Source organism: Gymnoscopelus braueri, assembly GCF_963280865.1.
Source record: "Gymnoscopelus braueri genome assembly, chromosome: 12".
Lineage (NCBI taxonomy): Eukaryota > Metazoa > Chordata > Actinopteri > Myctophiformes > Myctophidae > Gymnoscopelus > Gymnoscopelus braueri.
The window spans coordinates 37,306,809-37,323,100 of NC_137614.1; the positions used below are offsets into that span (position 1 = coordinate 37,306,809).

Genomic DNA, 16,292 nt, shown 5'->3' on the forward strand with positions numbered 1-16,292 from the left:
TCACACAATGGACCATTGATATGCATTCAGGCTCATTCCTATGTTAATTCACGCTGGTGTGACACTCGGTAGTCGGCAGCCTTTGTAAACTTTGTTGAGGTGTGAACTCAAGGGTTGTTATTAATCAATGCATGTGCGTGTGCGTGCTCCTGAAAAAAAACACAATCCTATTTTTAAGTGGGGGAGTCCTTCTCCTGCACTCCTCCTAGAGTACAGCATTCCATTTTATCTTCTTCCTCATTCTTAAACAAATGAAGAGATTAGTTAAGACATATTGTGACGAAATGCAGATTATATTATTATATTTATCTGCTTGATCTATGGGTGTTATTTTATACGAGGGATATGTAACATCTGATCTACTTATGCATGTTATTATATATGTGTGATATGTAACATGTTGGACACAATGAGCAATATGAACATTTCCTATTCATGTGAAAGGTAATGGGTCTGGTTAGGGGGTGATTGAATGATTTGTGCCACCCGACGTTACTAATAGAGGGTGCGGTTCAGGGGGGAGGGAATCGAGCAAACAACCTGTGCATCAGAAGCGACAGGAGGAAGAGAGAGGAGATCTCCTAGGCGCCAGCGTTACCGTGTTTAAGCTATACAAAGTTTAGACTCGGGTGTAAGCTGCAGCCAAGAATTAAGAACGGACGAGCCCTGCGGACAACGGACAGTCGTTGCGACGCTGTGGGGAATCGAGTGACGGTTTTATGAATGAAACGCCGAGGAGCGGAAGGAGTCTGACGGAGCCGCCGCGGTGAGATAAAACCAAGCTTTCTGTTCTGTTGGATTACAATTTACGGGGTACCCCAACTTGGTATCAAGAAGACTCACTCCAAAACCAACTCACCCCATTGCTAGGAAAACTCACTCCGGAAAACTCACCCCACAGGGTAGGAAAACTCACCCCCAAGATTTTCGGGGGTAGGAAAACTCACCCCTGGACCTGAGAAAACTCACTCCGGAAAACTCACCCCAATGGTTTTTAACTTTGTGAGCTTTCCATTTTCACAGAATGCTTGGGGTAAAACTTTTTCAGTCATCCGCGGACTTTTTTTCGCCGATAAAGTATAGTTTTGGACCATGACGGAGGCGCGCCGACTCAGCAGACCTTGAGGCTGAGGAGTTGCGCCCGAGCGCCTCCAGGCGCGAGTGCCCGCAACGACCAGCCGATGGTCTGCTAGTCGAATCAGCGCCGTCCGAGTTATGTACCGATAGGGACAGAATAGTAAATATTTTTGGTGGGGACTGCGTTTGCCCCACTGACTGCGTTTGCCCCAACTGCCACTCAAAGTGACTACTGGCCAATCACAGTGCGTCTCCCCCGGGGTGAGTTTTCCTACCCCCGGGGTGAGTTTTCCTACCCCCGGGGTGAGTGTTCCGGAGTGAGTTTTCTCAGGTCCTGGGGTGAGTTTACCCACTCCCCGGGGTGAGTGTACCTAGCTCCGGGGTGAGTTTTCCTTTTTGAGTTGGGGTGAGTTGGTTTTGGAGTGAGTCTTCTTGTATTCCCCCAACTTGAGTTATTATTTGGATCGCCGGTGCGGAAGACCATTTACGTTCCGTTATGGATTAAAGGCTCTATGATTAAAGGACATAATAGACATTCTCGAGGCCGCGGTTACAAGAAGCCGTTCGGACTATAACGGGGGACTGTTTGTTATTGTTTGGAAAGCGGGTAACGACCGTCTGTGCAGCGCTCTGACTACTTGGGTAGGTCTGAGCTGGGCTAAGCGGGGCTAAAGCTGTGACTGCCACTGATTGGTCGGCTCACAGCTGTGTCTGTCCACTCAGGTCTCTGTAAAATGTAAACACTACGGTAGCAGTGTTGCCATGTCCACTTATTATAAGCGACATTGGGCTTATTTTTCTGTAAAGTTGCTTGTAAATATTGGTAGTACTTTTACTCCACTACAATTATCTGAAAACGTATTAGTTACTAGTTACTAGTTACTTTTCAGATATAAATGATTACATTATAAAACATACATTAACCACTTAAGCCCTATTTTATACCTAGGCTATTTGAAAATAGCCTATCTACAAGCTCACAACGCATCGCATCATTGTAGATCTGCTATTTTCAAATATTTTAGTACTTACTTTTGGTACCTTAAGTACATTTTGATACCAATAGTTTTTGTACTTTTACTCAAGTAATTCCAGACTTTCACTTGTAGAGTGCTTCTACATTGCAGTATTGATACTTTTACATAAGTAAAACATTTGAGTACTTTTTAATAACTTAAGAGCCAAACTAGCTCTGAGGAAGCACGCTAGCATTTAGGCTAACCCTGTAGCCTGAGGCTAAGTTGGTGTGTTAAAGAAAGGGGCGTTGATTTCCTTCGGGAGGGGAGGGGAGGGTGGGGATTTTGCGAGTGGGGACTTTTGTGCAATGGAAACGCAAGACATTTTGAAGCGGTGCGGTGTGGTTCTGGACTGTACTGGACAGTGTCGTGCTTAAGCTGTGATGGAAAAGCGGCTAAGTGACTTTTGTTGTACCTTTGTTTATTGTTTAGGGGGAAGCTGTGATTTGGGTGGGAAGGAGTTTGTGAAAGGAATGTTGTTTTGTTGATCTGTTTGTTTATTTATTTCGTTTATTAGGGAAAGAGTTAGGGACAGAAGTTGATTTAAAGCCGAAGTGTATTATATATTTACCATTTGTTTTGACGATTGTTTCATTTGTGGCTTATTTCTATAAAGTAATTTAAGTTCAAAACCTGCCGATCCCGTTGTTTTTCCTTTTAGTTAATAGTTATCCTCCTTTCAAGGTAAAGGCCGATTGTTACAATATAAGAAGATCAGCAAGCACTGCATGCTGTAGTCTAGCCCTAGAATGTCTGTGATCTTACATACATTTCAAGTATTCCAAATACACAGTCATAGATCGCTCTCGTCGACCCACTGTGTAGTGACGATCTGCGCGGCCATAAAAGTGCTCTAAACTCCGTCTGTACTCACCCAATAATTAATTCCTAAGACTTGGAGTCACATTTTGTCCTCTAGTTTCATATCCATGTGAAAGTTCTGCCAGAAAACGTGTGTTTAGTCAAATATCTCCACTTTTTCACGAGCTGCACACAGACGACTTTCTGTACGGAGCTAGGGGGGGCGACTTGAGTGATGGACCGAATTTAGCCATTCGGTCCATCACTCAAGTCGCCCCCCCTAGCTCCATACTGATTTGATTTGATTTTCCCTGTTCAGGAGTGATCCCTGGGGCCCGAAGCTGTAAACAACTGAAGGAGGGACTGAAGGTGATTCATTCATTCAGGACACAGCAGCTTCACTGCTGCCTTTCTATTTGGTGTTTTTTTCCACTTTGTGTTGACTTTTATTTGCCTCATGTTTGTTCCTCTTCTAACCCTTCACATGGCATTTACCGCCTTACTACTGCTGATGGTGGGGAATATCAGACTTTCTGTGACATGACAACTGCAGGTGGTGGCTGGACGTTGGTAGCGAGTGTTCATGAGAACAACATGAATGGTAAATGTACAGTGGGTGACCGCTGGACCTCACAGCAGGGCAGCAATGCCAACCTGCCAGGCGGTGATGGCAACTGGGCCAACAGAAACGCATTCGGAACAGCAGAGGGGGCTACCTCTGATGATTTCAAGGTAGAGTAGGTCTCTTTTTGACTGATCACTCAATGATCTCAGTATTAACGCCAGATGTGCAGTTGAAAGAAGAGAATGGGAGCATTGCTTTAATTTGACTTCTGTATAACCCCCAAGGTCCCATCTTACTCATGAAGACACACACATAGGCCTATATGCAAGCCAGTCTTGTTTCGCTCAACTAGAGACTGGCCGGTGGCATTCAAACAGCTTTCTTTGCTAAAACTGGGTGAATGAAAACAATTAAAGTAAAATAAAAAAAGAACCTATTCAATATCCTTAGGGCGGTCCTTCATATTAGGATTGTGATAATGATTTGTTTCCAAAGTAGTGGGCGTAGGTTTGTTAGCGGCCGTTCTAACCGTTGTAGCAACTATATTGAATTGAGATGTTACAGTATCTTCTGTGTTCTACAATAGCCTATAATAATTCATTCATTTCATGTATTTGTTAACCCAATTATATTTCTTTGACAGAATCCTGGCTACTATGAAATCGAGGCAGGGGATGTAGCAGTGTGGCACGTTCCCAACATCACTCCAGTGAGCAACTGGAGGACCGCCGCTATCCTACGATACCACACCACCAATCAGTTCTTGAAAGGGTATGGTGGGAACCTCTTCAACCTTTACCAAGTAAGATCAACTGAATGTCACGTTGTAACTACATCAGCATGTAGGCCTAATGTAGCTGAAGTGCTCCTATCAGAATGACATCTCACCCTTTTTTTATAACTATTGATTGTATGATTAAGAGAAGAAATGTTATCCTTTGTTGGCAAGGTCAGTATTTATGTTATACATCATAACTAATTATGCTAAAACAGTGTATGACTACTGTATTTATCTGATTCTTATTCTACCCCCTTTTCTTCCCATTCTTAAGAAGTACCCAGTAAAATATGCTGCAGGGAATTGCAAAACTGACAATGGACCATCCATCCCTATTACATACGACTTTGGGAATGGTGACACCGTAAGAAACTTCTATGGGCCCGGTTCAAGAGGTAAGTTTTATAGTATGTTAGGACGCAGTATGGTGTGTGATTGACTGCTGACATGGCTGAGAAAAGACAAGAGCCTGCAAATTGGTGCACACTACAAACTTTTCACTTTCATTATAATTAGAACAACATTTCGCTCCTATTTAAATCTTTATCAGACAAAGATCCACATATAGAAACATCCAATAAGGAGAGACAGAGAAAGAGACAGAGAGGGAGATACAAGTAGTAGCCACAAATGATGAAAAAATGACTGGCCAATAATCCCAAATTAGCTACCTATAGAATCAGTGCTGTTATATCAAGTTATTCAAGTGTACCACCTGGTTATATCTCACATATCAGAATCAAGAACAATCTTCTACTACTACTACTACTACTACTACTACTACTACTACTACTACTAATAATAATACAAACACATCATGTGTGTAATATAATATTCTATGCAATATATGTATAATACTATACTATAATATTAATACACAGTTTTATGTATTTATTGTGTTCTCCTTCAGGTGAGTTCACACCAGGCTACATCTCCTTCAGAGGTATCAATTGGGAACGTGCTGCCTTGGCCTTGTGCTCTGGATCCAAGCCTATTGGCTGCAATATTGAACATGTGAGTATACTCTCTAGCTAAGGGAGGCGGGACAGGAGGTGCTCAGGCACCCTCTTGTTTTTGTACCATCCATTTATTCCTCTTCTTTAACTGAACTCAGAGGTGTGTGTGTGTGTGTGTGTGTGTGTGTGTGTATGCATTTCTACATGTTTATAGTTTTGCATCGGTGGAGGAGGATACTTCCCTCAAGAGGCTCCTAGACAGTGCGGTGACTTCAGTGGCTTCGACTGGGATGGCTATGGGACCAACAGTGGTTGGAGTGCATCCAAGCAAATGACAGAGGCCGCCGTGCTGATCTTCTATCGCTGAGGTTCCTGGTCCTCCAACCACTGACCTTTGGCTTTAAACTATTCACAAGATATGTTACTAGCTGGTTACTGGTCTCTTTGCTTTCTGCGACTGATTACTGTGTTCTCTCTCTCTAAAAAAAATGAAGTAGAATGAATTATGACATTGATTTTTCAATTTGATTTCATTTCTTTTGATTATTGTAATCATATTGAATTCATAATATCTTCTATATTATTTACGATCTTTTTTTAATTGCTAAATGCTGTATCGCAAATTAACTTTAATAAATTCTATTCCTGCATTTGAAGTAAAAGTCTAATTTGTATTTAATCCCAGAATGGAGTATGTCCATTATTGTTATAATGCAACACAACGCGTTGTGAGCTTGTCGATCTGCTATCCCCCCCCACAATAACAGAAAACAGAAAACTCTGGGCAACCATATGAGGTTTAAGTGGTTAAATGGTGGCGGAGAAGAAAAGCCTTTGAAAATGAATGTTAAAGGACGACTTCACCCATTTTCAACCCATCTTCATATAATTGGTCCTCACTAATGCTCATGATAAAATGGTACAATTTTTGTCTACTCGGTCTGTGTCTCAGAGGAGGGCTGTGAACACTTCAGAAACCCGCCTACCAGTGACATCATCGATGGGCAATCCAAGCTAATAGAAACTGCAGGCTTTCTATTCCTGGAAAGTTAGCAATAATGGAAGCCATTGTTCTCGCATTAATAAAAAAATTAAAACAATGAAATGACTAACGATGATGTCACTGGTAGGCAGGTTTTTGAACTGTCCACAGCCCTCCTTTGAGACACAAACCGAGTAGATTTTTTTCTTTACCATATTATCATCAGGCAGCATGAGTGAGGAGTCTGAGGACCAATTATATGAAGGATAGGTTGAAAATGGGTGAAGTCATCCTTTAAGTACTTGATGTTGTCTTTAGGGTTGGCATCATTCACTGCTTAATTAATGAATTACAATTATTCAATGAGATGTATTTGATTTTCCATTTCACATCGCTTTTATTCACCCATGTATGAAAAAGGGCACATAACTACAGTATGATTCTAAAGCCTGACTGATACTTCACTGTATGAAAAGAAAATAGCTTATCCACACATTCTTGTAGATCGTCTATTTTCAGTGTGTAACATCGTTGTACGATGGAGTATAAATTAAGCATAAGACTTGAATCCATGCAGCTAAAGGTCTTACACACCAGGGCATGACGAATAAATCGTGGGGCAAGTAGCATCAAAACTCTTCATAAAATGTATGCCTCATTCATACAGATTGATGCCTTTTATTCGTGTTGAAAAATCTATCTTGTTCCCAATAAGAATTACATTGCTTCGTCGCTGCGTAATATTCACGTTCTGTGTGAATGCATTCATTACTCAAACAACAATTCGGGTGAATTAATCACAAAAGAAAACGTACATGCCTTTGGTGAGTAAGAACCTTATACTTAACTTTAATTCTGGTTTTGCAATTTTGGGCATGTCGTTTTAAATAAAATTAAATACAAGTTTTAACATAGCAGACCTACATGTTTGTGAGCTTGAAGATCAGCTATTTTCTAAGGAAATTAGAACGTATTTTTTTGTGTGGTCAAATGGTTAAATAGCACACACTACATGGGAACGTATTATACTTATGAATCCAACCTTGGGTCAACATCACTGTGAAGCTTGTTAACAAACACAATGGAAACAACCCCACCGAGATCCAAAGAGACCCCTTCCCCCCACCTCGATAAGGCACTGCATTTGTCCTGCATGGAATAAAAGGCTGATCGTTTTCAAGGAAATATCAAAATAAACATCTCACGTGAAGCAAAGCAAACAACGTCGATTTGCTGAGCTGCCATTGAAAAGTAAATTAAACCAGAGGTCAAAATAAACAGTACAAATATTACGTGAACATTTTCAACGGGTTACACATATGTATATATTTAAAAATAAACCCATGTGCCTATTAAAACCTCTCCAGAAAGCCACCATTTTAAGAAAAAACATAATTCTAGGGCTGAATTTGAAGTGGGTGTTCTGAGAAAGGACTTTATACAAACTTTCAGGTCAAGCAAGTCATAGAAGAGACTGGAATAGCCAGATGTACTCCGCTTAATTTATACTCTGTTGCGTGCCAAAAATAGCAAATCAACAGTCTCACCGCTTGATCTATTTTTAGCACACCTGAAGATTTATACTTGATAAAGTATAAATCTTCAGGGCTTCAAGGATAATGGAAATACTTGATTCTTAGATGAAAATCTATTTTCAGTATGTATGAAATAGGCACAAGGCAAGTTTTTTTTATATAAGATTTGCTAACAAATTATTTTGATATTTTTCAATAACAATTTCACCAAGAAATAAGAGTCATGGCAAAGATTTTCATTTCAAAGACTGCACATACATGATAACTGATACATTTTACGCAATTAAAACAATATGAATACCTACAGTAAATGCAGAACAAATCATGAAAAAACAAAACAAAAACCAATAAAACTTTACACCCTTAACCCTTCCATTACTTCTTTATTCCTCCCTTATCTGGTGGGATCTACTGTACGAGGGTCCATATTTATATTCCTTGGTGTGAAATTCCCAACACCCTATTAAATAAATATTAAGTTTAACAATACAACATTATCTTTCACACACACCAGCAACCCTGGGAATAAAACAAAAAGCTTGAATTTAACAATGAGAGAATTCAGATGGAGACGTTTCAAACTACTTGAAGTTGACATGACAGTAAACTGATGACGTATACATTGTATAATTAATACATGATGCAAAACTACATGTTATTGGTTAAGATGTAAAACTAGAAGCGAGCATTGTTTTCTTAAGAGAAAACAACCACAAACAAGTTGATGTTCTAACATGGAACTTAAACATGAACTGTAAATGTAAAAACATGATTTATTGTAACTGGCAGGTGGAATAATGTAAGATATTTTAGACACTCAAACTAGTCATGATCATTGATTTAAGGTTATTTAAGGCATTAAGAAATTAACATTAATGTCCACATCAAGGGACATGGATCTGACTCTTTCCCTGTTAAGCCTCATTTATACTTTGTCGTAAGAAAATATCCAATCTACAAGCTCATGTAGCATTCACTGAAGTCCTCTCTGCCCTGAATACAAACAAGAAATGCTGTTGTGCTCCTACTGAACCAACACAATACAGTCAAATACTAAGGTTAGCAATGACAGGGTTGTTGTGCCGTCATGGATTCCTCAGCCACATTCCTCAAAACTATGGATAGGAATACAAACAGACATACAAACTAGGGCAGGGGGTTTTCACCTGGGTCCACACATGTAAAAGAGTATTAATATAGTTTCTAGAGCCTGACCATCTCATTACATTTTGTTATCGACTTCCCTGCCTGAAACCCTTACCCACACAAACTCTACTGTACTTAGTACGCCAAATAGCCCATCTGTTATTTTTGCTGAATGTTCGCCTATGAACATGCCCAGAACAGGGACGCTATAGGGTTCATGTGGTCAAGAAACCCAGTGTGGTTGTTTTCTGAGCTAGTACATTCATAATGTATCTACATACCTTCACAATTTCACTTGTGAAAGTTTGTTTGCATCAAAATCAATGATTGAGGACTGTACTCCGACTCCCCTGAGACTATGGCTAAATGCCCAACTAAGAGTTCTTCACCATTAGTTTCACCTGCAGAACAATCCCAGATGTGTAGTATTCCCTGCTTCACTAGACACACTACAGGGAAACCTGGACACTTTGATTTAATGTCACACCGTTAGTAAACATAAAGTCTACACCTGTACTTCAATACTTTCTTAGCTTTGTCAACATTATTTATTGGGTGTCTGGTGACCTGAGCTTAACCTTGAGGTTATTTGAAGAGACCTCAAACAAGTCAGGGTTCTCTTTCCCAAATGCATCTTAGGCCCAACTTGTGTTCATTAGCCAAGTTGTCAAATCACGTGCCCATGTGAGGTGACGTCACATACTGTAGCTGTGATGTAGCTCAACCAACCAGCCACTTAACTGAAAACACAGTGACGCTTGACAATTACTGCCTGGTTGCTAGCCCAGTCGGGTCTAGGTTTATTTCTAAGTGTTTTATAGGTTGGAGGATTCCAAACGTTTCCATGTCAAGGACCATAAAACAGTCCTAGCCTCTGGCTACAGCCCTTCTAATGTGAAATGGCTTTAAAGAAGAAAAAAAAAGAAAGAAAAAAAATTGTGATCTGCAAGCTGACAACGCATCGCAACTTTACGCGCGGTCAGCCACTTCAGTGCAAATAAAGTTAGTGGAAAAGTCGATTTTCTCTGTTGTGAGTTCTATGTGAATAGATCGTAGACTGCTACTGGTTCATACACCAGCACTGGGACCTATAGGATTTCACTTTGTTTTTACGCTGTGTCAATGTAGGAGGGGTCTAGAAGAGGGTGTGTGTGTTTGTCCGTTAATCTCCCAAACTGCTGGACCAAAATTGTGCAGAACACCTTTTTACATGTTTTATCAGAGAATTCTCCTCTATCCAAATAACAGACTAGAATCTGATACAACCAGACCATGCTTGCATACAGTGGAGGGCAGACATGCAAGAGTCTTCCATTGATTGGTCAGAGATCAAAACTCTCCATGCTGCAAAGCACCAACTTGTCATCCTCTCCCTCCCAAAAATATATATCGCTTTGGATATTTTGTATGCTATGTTGATTAATTGAATATATACTGTAGGACCACAATGAAAACAAGTCCCCAGGACGTTGTTATCCTTTTAGCTTTACCGTCTTACTGTACCACGTGCGGTTTACATTTCTGTCTAATAGAGTAATCAATCAATCCATTCGTCTCCACCAAACCACCACTCTTTGAAACATTTAACTTCAATGTTATAATTGATGGGGGGCGCAGATCGGGCGGAATCGGCCAAATTTGGAGTCATACATACGTCAGATGTGTCACAGGCTTGCCACATGAAGTCAAGAGATCCACGCCATTAGAACCCGTCTTGTCAACTGTTACACTGTTGTGTATCCGATCACACCCCTAATACAACTCTAAAATGCATTTGGGAAAGCCAGGCCAAGAAACGTGAGGATTCATAGATGGTTGCATCAACATGAATCAGGCATAGTTCCTGTAGAAGACCTTGTCACTGGTCTTATGTATGAAACCAGCTTTAAGAGTTGATGTCTTACATTGACGTGTTTACGAAACCAGCTCTACACTGTAGAATGTTCATGTAGAGTGTTAATTTAACTCAGGATTAAATGGACACTTACAAGTCCATTTGGCTCCATTTGTACACTCAAGAGTTAAATTAACACTCTAGTCTGGACTTTAATCCGTAAAAGTCATTACCCGCCACAAACGCCACAAAGCACACGCACAAAATCTCCCTCAGTACAAAATATAAAAACATTATTCATATAAATAAATTAAATAGCTATACTAAAGCTAAACTCTTTTGCTAAAATTTAAAAATGGGCAATGATAAGTGCTAGATCTGTGCTGTACAATTTTGGGGGTTTGAGACTCTTGCGGGACATGGGTTGTTCTTGCAGTCGTGGAGCAGCGAAAGTCCCGCTGCACTCTTTCTCAAGGTGGGCTGAGGGAACATCTCAAAGCATCCTTCCACACCAAGGAGTTTGAAACCCAACATGGTTCTCCTCATGTCAGGTCCAAACTACCCCCATTTCCCACCTTCCCTTGAGACCAGCTGGGAAAATGTGTTTTTTTTTTAACACTAGTTGGAGGAATCCACCCTCCTTCTCTTGGCCTAAGTCTCCTCCAGAACCTGTGTTAGGTCACCAAAGTCGCAGTCAAACAGTTCGCTGATGCCCTCGTGTTCCTCCAGTCCAAAGTGATAGTCGTGGCTGTGTGGCGGGGACAGGTTAATGAAGCCATCGAACGGGAGTGGGAGACCCTCTCCGTTAAGGAAGTCAGAGGAGGAGAGGGGCGACAGGTTAAAGTCCGGCATCTCTCCAAGGTTAGAGAAAGGGTCACCTCCCAGAAATGATTCTGTTGAGGACAGAGAGGTGTGTGAGAAAGAAAAGCGAGAGAGAAAGGTTTATCTTTTTAGAATTAGAGTCCTTCATCATGACTTAAAGGGTTTCAGCCACCACTGGCAATACTCAACTTGAGATTTGGTAACATAGCATTGGCTAGGTTTACATTAAAGCCCGAACCGATACATACTCGGGCCATTATTTGACAACATCGGTATCGGCAATTATGCAGCTCATGTATCCCGACTTCTGAACTGGCACCCCTATAATGTCGGCAGTTGGTTTGAAGTTGAGTTTGTGTTTATTTTTGTGTTTATCAAAAAGTGATTTGTGTTCGTTTGCTTAAAAGTTCAAATGAATGTTATCATACATTTTGACAAAATATTGGTCAAAACACGGTGGTTTGGTCTCTAGGAATCTGGATTTGCATTGCAACCAGAAATCTGGCATCGGCTCTAGGCTCTAGCTTACATTTAAAACTAAACGTGCCAGTGTGAATCCCATCAAGTAAAACCAATCCAATCCATTTTATTTATATAGCATTTTACAAACGCAAGGTTACGAGTTAAGTGTTGCACAAGAAAAGAAAATGACGGCCCGGACGGTTGGCGTAACCGTCTGGGCACCTAAGCTGGTAACCCAGCCTGACAGCGTGTCGCGGGTTCGACTCCCGATCCCGACGGCCTTTGCTGCATGTCACTCCCCATCTCTCTCCCCATTTCCTGTCAGCCTACTGTCCTATCAATAAAGGCATAAAGGCCAAAAAAAAGAAAAATCTAGAAAAGAAGAAAAGAAAATGACATAAAACAACCAAAGTAAATGAAAACATAATAAAAGAAAGTAATAAAACGCAGAAACAGTTATCAACAACATCGACGCAGAAACCACAACTCAAGCTGGATTGAAAGCCAAGGTATAAAAATGAAACTTAAGGTGGGATTTAAAAGTGGGGGGCCAATTTGATATGGAGAGGTAGCTTGTTTCATAATTTAGGGGCCACTGCTGAAAAGGCGCAGCCACCTCTGGTTTTCAGACATGTCTTTGGAACGACAAGTTTCAGCTGATCGGCGGATCTCTCAATACCCTTGAAGGGGTGTAACCATGTAAGAGATGAGAGGTACTGAGGCGAAAAACAAACAATACAATTGATTCTATAATGAATGGGTAGTAAAGAAATATAAAAGTACCTGTCTCACCACCTAAGACAAGAGAAGACGAGTCCGGCTGGGAGGCCGCTGTTGCTGTCGACGTCGTCGATGCCGGTGATGATGACCCCACTTCCTGGGCGGCTGTAGGGGTTCTGGAATTTACTTGGTCAGTGGATGGAGGGACCAGCGTGGGGTCAGTATTGGGTTTGGAGGGACTGGTTCCAACCACAGGACTGCAAACATCAGAGCAGTCCTCTGGACAGAGGAAGACATCGATGGCACCACGGGAACTCTTCAACGATATCTGGTAACCCTTAAACACACACAGGCACATGTACAAATTAGGAAATGTCAATGGACTTTAGTTGACAATGTGCTTGCACAAATAACTTGTGACTGTATAACTTATTCTTGGTGCAGGGTTCCTAAGCCTAACCCACGTACACACTCGGGACAATCCTATACTTTCCATGTTTAATGTTTACATGTTCTCTGATGACTATCAAACAGACATCAGGCAAATCTTTCGATCCATCTAGTTATTTTGTTACATCTCATTATCCCCATGGACTTCTTAATAATAAATCCCTTCCTCTGCAGTTTGCATCCACTCCGAAAGGTTTACAAGGACTGCAAAACATTACAACACAAAAAGCACATTTGTCTGCACTAATTAAAATAAGAGTTGGCAGTATGAGTTACAAGTGTTATCACAATAATGATGCACCAAGCAAGCATCAACGATGCTTTTCGATATCGTCACACGACATCTTCAAATACACAATTAAACAATATACCTCCCAGTTTGATGTCTTTATTCACTACAATCATACTTCTGAATAACATGGGTTAGAGAGAGGAATTAACAAAGATATTATTCTGGTGAAATATGTTCCTTCCCTAAAAAAGTTGTGAATATGTCAACAGACGTTTTCATACAATGTACCTTATATGTACCATTTGAAGTGATATGTAGTGCTGTCACGATCATGAACTTTTACTTAATTGGGATTAACAAATTAATTGTGTTGACATTGAACATATGGAACAAAAAAAGACATTTCTTTGGCTTTATAAACAAAAGTTGCACAGGGTCGATATGACAAATAACTTAAATAGCATATACAAGAAATTACTGACAATGGTACCAATAATCAAAATAAATAATGTACTATAGCCAAAATAGGCCATATTTAATGATTCTATACTAAACATTTGTTTATAGAAATAATGGAAATAGCCGATGTACAAGCTCAACGCACGCTTGTAGCTCCATTTCCACTATTTTTGAAAATGTATAAACCTTTTTCAACATGGAAACGATTATACAAATTAATTGCGATTATCTGAAAATAACTGCGACTACATGTACCTCGCTGGGTTCAGAGACCTGCATCTGGGTCTCTGGTGGAGCTCTGATCACCATGACTAGCTGGTCTGGAGAGTCGAAGGATTTCCTCAAGTCCTGGCAGCGCACGTAGCCCAGCGTGACGACACCACAGGTTAAGGACAAACATAATCATCAGCCATGTTAGAATGCTCCCAGCATTACAAAACACTCACTAACAGACGGCTCACAGGATCATTTAAGTCAGATATACCATTTTACCATACCGTCGCTGTCGGGTGGAAACCTTTTATGTCCAATACTTTTACCTCTACTCCACTACATCTCAAAAGGCAAATATTGTACTTTTTAACTCTTATTTGAAAACGTACTACAAAAACCACTTCAGACCTATAAACATACTTTGGCAATTTGAAAATAGTTGATCTACAAGCGCACAACATATCGCAAAGCGACATGTTGTGAGCTTGTAGATCTGCTATTTTCAAAGGATTGTTATACATTTGAAAACTTGTGAAATGGGACCTTCTGCATAATGAGTACTTTTTCTTTCAGTACTTTAAGTACATTTTGATGCCAATACCTTTGTACTTACTCAAGTAAGTCTTGAATACCAAAATTGTACTTGTAACAGACTTTCTACAATAGGGTATTGATACTTTTACCTAAGTAAAAAATGTAGTACTTCTTCCATCACTGCTTAAGACAGTCAACATTTTTATAACTAAAGGAAGAACGTTCCATAGACTGGGAGCAGCTACTGCAAAGGCTCGGTTATCCTTAGTTTTGAGTGTGGTCTTAGAAACAACAAGAAGACCCTTGCCAGAAGACCTGAGAGATCTCACATTTTGAAGTGGATGCAGTAATTCGGAGATGTTAAGTGGGGCCAGTCAAACATTTTCTTAAAACAAATGCAGACTGTCTGCTCTCCTTTGTGTTTGACAAGTATGATGCTCTTGCACTAGAATTCAGTCTCTCAAGCAGCGCTGTGTTAGAACTCCCCCTGGTGACAGTTGGGTGTCACTGCGCCCAAACTACTTCAAGAACAACTCTCTGAATGACCACATTCTTCATTAACATACAGCTGGGCCAATCACAAATGACCATACTTTATTAACATACAGCTGGCCTATCACGAAATGACCACACTCTTCATTAACATACAGCTGGCCAATCACAAATGGCGAGGGGGAAGATCCAAATAGAAACGGGAGGGTGAAATGATGTGTGGCCATTTACCGTTTTCCTTTGCTTTTTGACATATTTTGTTTTAGAGAGAGAGAGAGAGAGCTATTACAGCACAACAGGCAGCGACAACGTGGGCTGGGCTTACAGATAGACATTATGTTATTAACAAATGGATGCATATACCCGTCAATAACAACGTTTAAAAATTACATTCTCCAGTTTCGTTTCCATTTTTGTCAGTAACAATTGAGAAATACGTGAAAAAGTCAGACCTGCCTTCATGGTTTGCTTTTGCATTGTAATCACCAGGTTGATTTATCATTAAAATAAACATGCTCTGGCCCGGACGGCTGGCGTAGCCGTCTGGGCCCCAGGGTTGCTAATGCCGCCTGACAGCGTGTCGCCGGTTTGACTCCCGATCCCGACGACCCGTCAGTCTACTGTACCTGTAAGGAAAACAAATAAATTAACATGCTCTGAGAATGCGCGTGGCCCACCCATTTGACCACTTAACCCATTGAGACCTGAAGCCGATTCTACATGTCTCCTAAATCTCAACAGTATTGTGAAAAATGGATGTTTCTATATCAGTGGTGCTCAAACTTTTTCATGTCAAGGACCCCCAAAATGATATGTATTTGGCCGCGGACCCCCATCAAAATATTTTGTTCCAGGGACCCCCAGAAGCAAAGATTTGAGTTAAAAACGGTTCGCTTTAAAAATATATATATTCAAAGATTTGCACACATTTTCACGATAAAAAAAAAATAGCAGATCTACAAGCTCGTAGCGCGGCACTCGGTGCCGCGCTATGAGCTTGTAGATCTGCTATTTTTGAATAGCCCAAAGTGTAAAATAATGCTTTTTAGCTCAAATCTAAAAATGACACAGTTCCAGGTCTTAATGGGTTAACGCGGCAGCCGCACTGTCACACCCATCTGAACTGGGCGGGCCACGAACTCTTTCAATATTTTCAAGTGGGCCCTGATCCAGGAAAGGTTGGGAACCACTGATTTAGACCATCCCTCTCTAAAAAAA

At 40.7% G+C, this 16,292-nt stretch overlaps 2 protein-coding genes across 6 annotated transcripts in view; one reads left to right on the forward strand and one right to left on the reverse strand.

The window, feature by feature from the left end:
• The window catches only part of e2f1 (E2F transcription factor 1), a 67,069-nt gene that overhangs the window by 44,516 nt on the left and 6,261 nt on the right, over positions 1 to 16,292 (reverse strand). The window contains exons 5-7 of one of the 5 annotated variants that reach the window (XR_013934215.1): positions 14,091 to 14,205; positions 12,758 to 13,031; positions 9,435 to 11,583 (exon numbers count right to left, since the gene is read on the reverse strand). Coding sequence is in view for 4 of the 5 variants with exons in the window: in XM_080445297.1 (XP_080301423.1) it covers positions 11,342 to 11,583; positions 12,758 to 13,031; positions 14,091 to 14,205 (631 nt within the window). In the remaining variant the exon portion in view is untranslated. Of the gene's footprint in view, positions 1 to 6,718; positions 11,584 to 12,757; positions 13,032 to 14,090; positions 14,206 to 16,292 lie in introns of those variants that run through there. The other 4 variants (XM_080445296.1, XM_080445295.1, XM_080445297.1 and 1 more) reach the window with 4 other exon arrangements.
• On the forward strand, positions 3,385 to 5,560 carry LOC308096544 (intelectin-1-like; the record flags this gene model as incomplete). The annotated part of the gene is made up of 5 exons (XM_080443961.1): positions 3,385 to 3,626; positions 4,103 to 4,261; positions 4,512 to 4,632; positions 5,148 to 5,251; positions 5,408 to 5,560. The coding sequence occupies exons 1-5, from the start codon at positions 3,435 to 3,437 to the stop codon at positions 5,558 to 5,560; spliced, it is 729 nt and encodes a 242-aa protein (XP_080300087.1). The 5' UTR covers positions 3,385 to 3,434.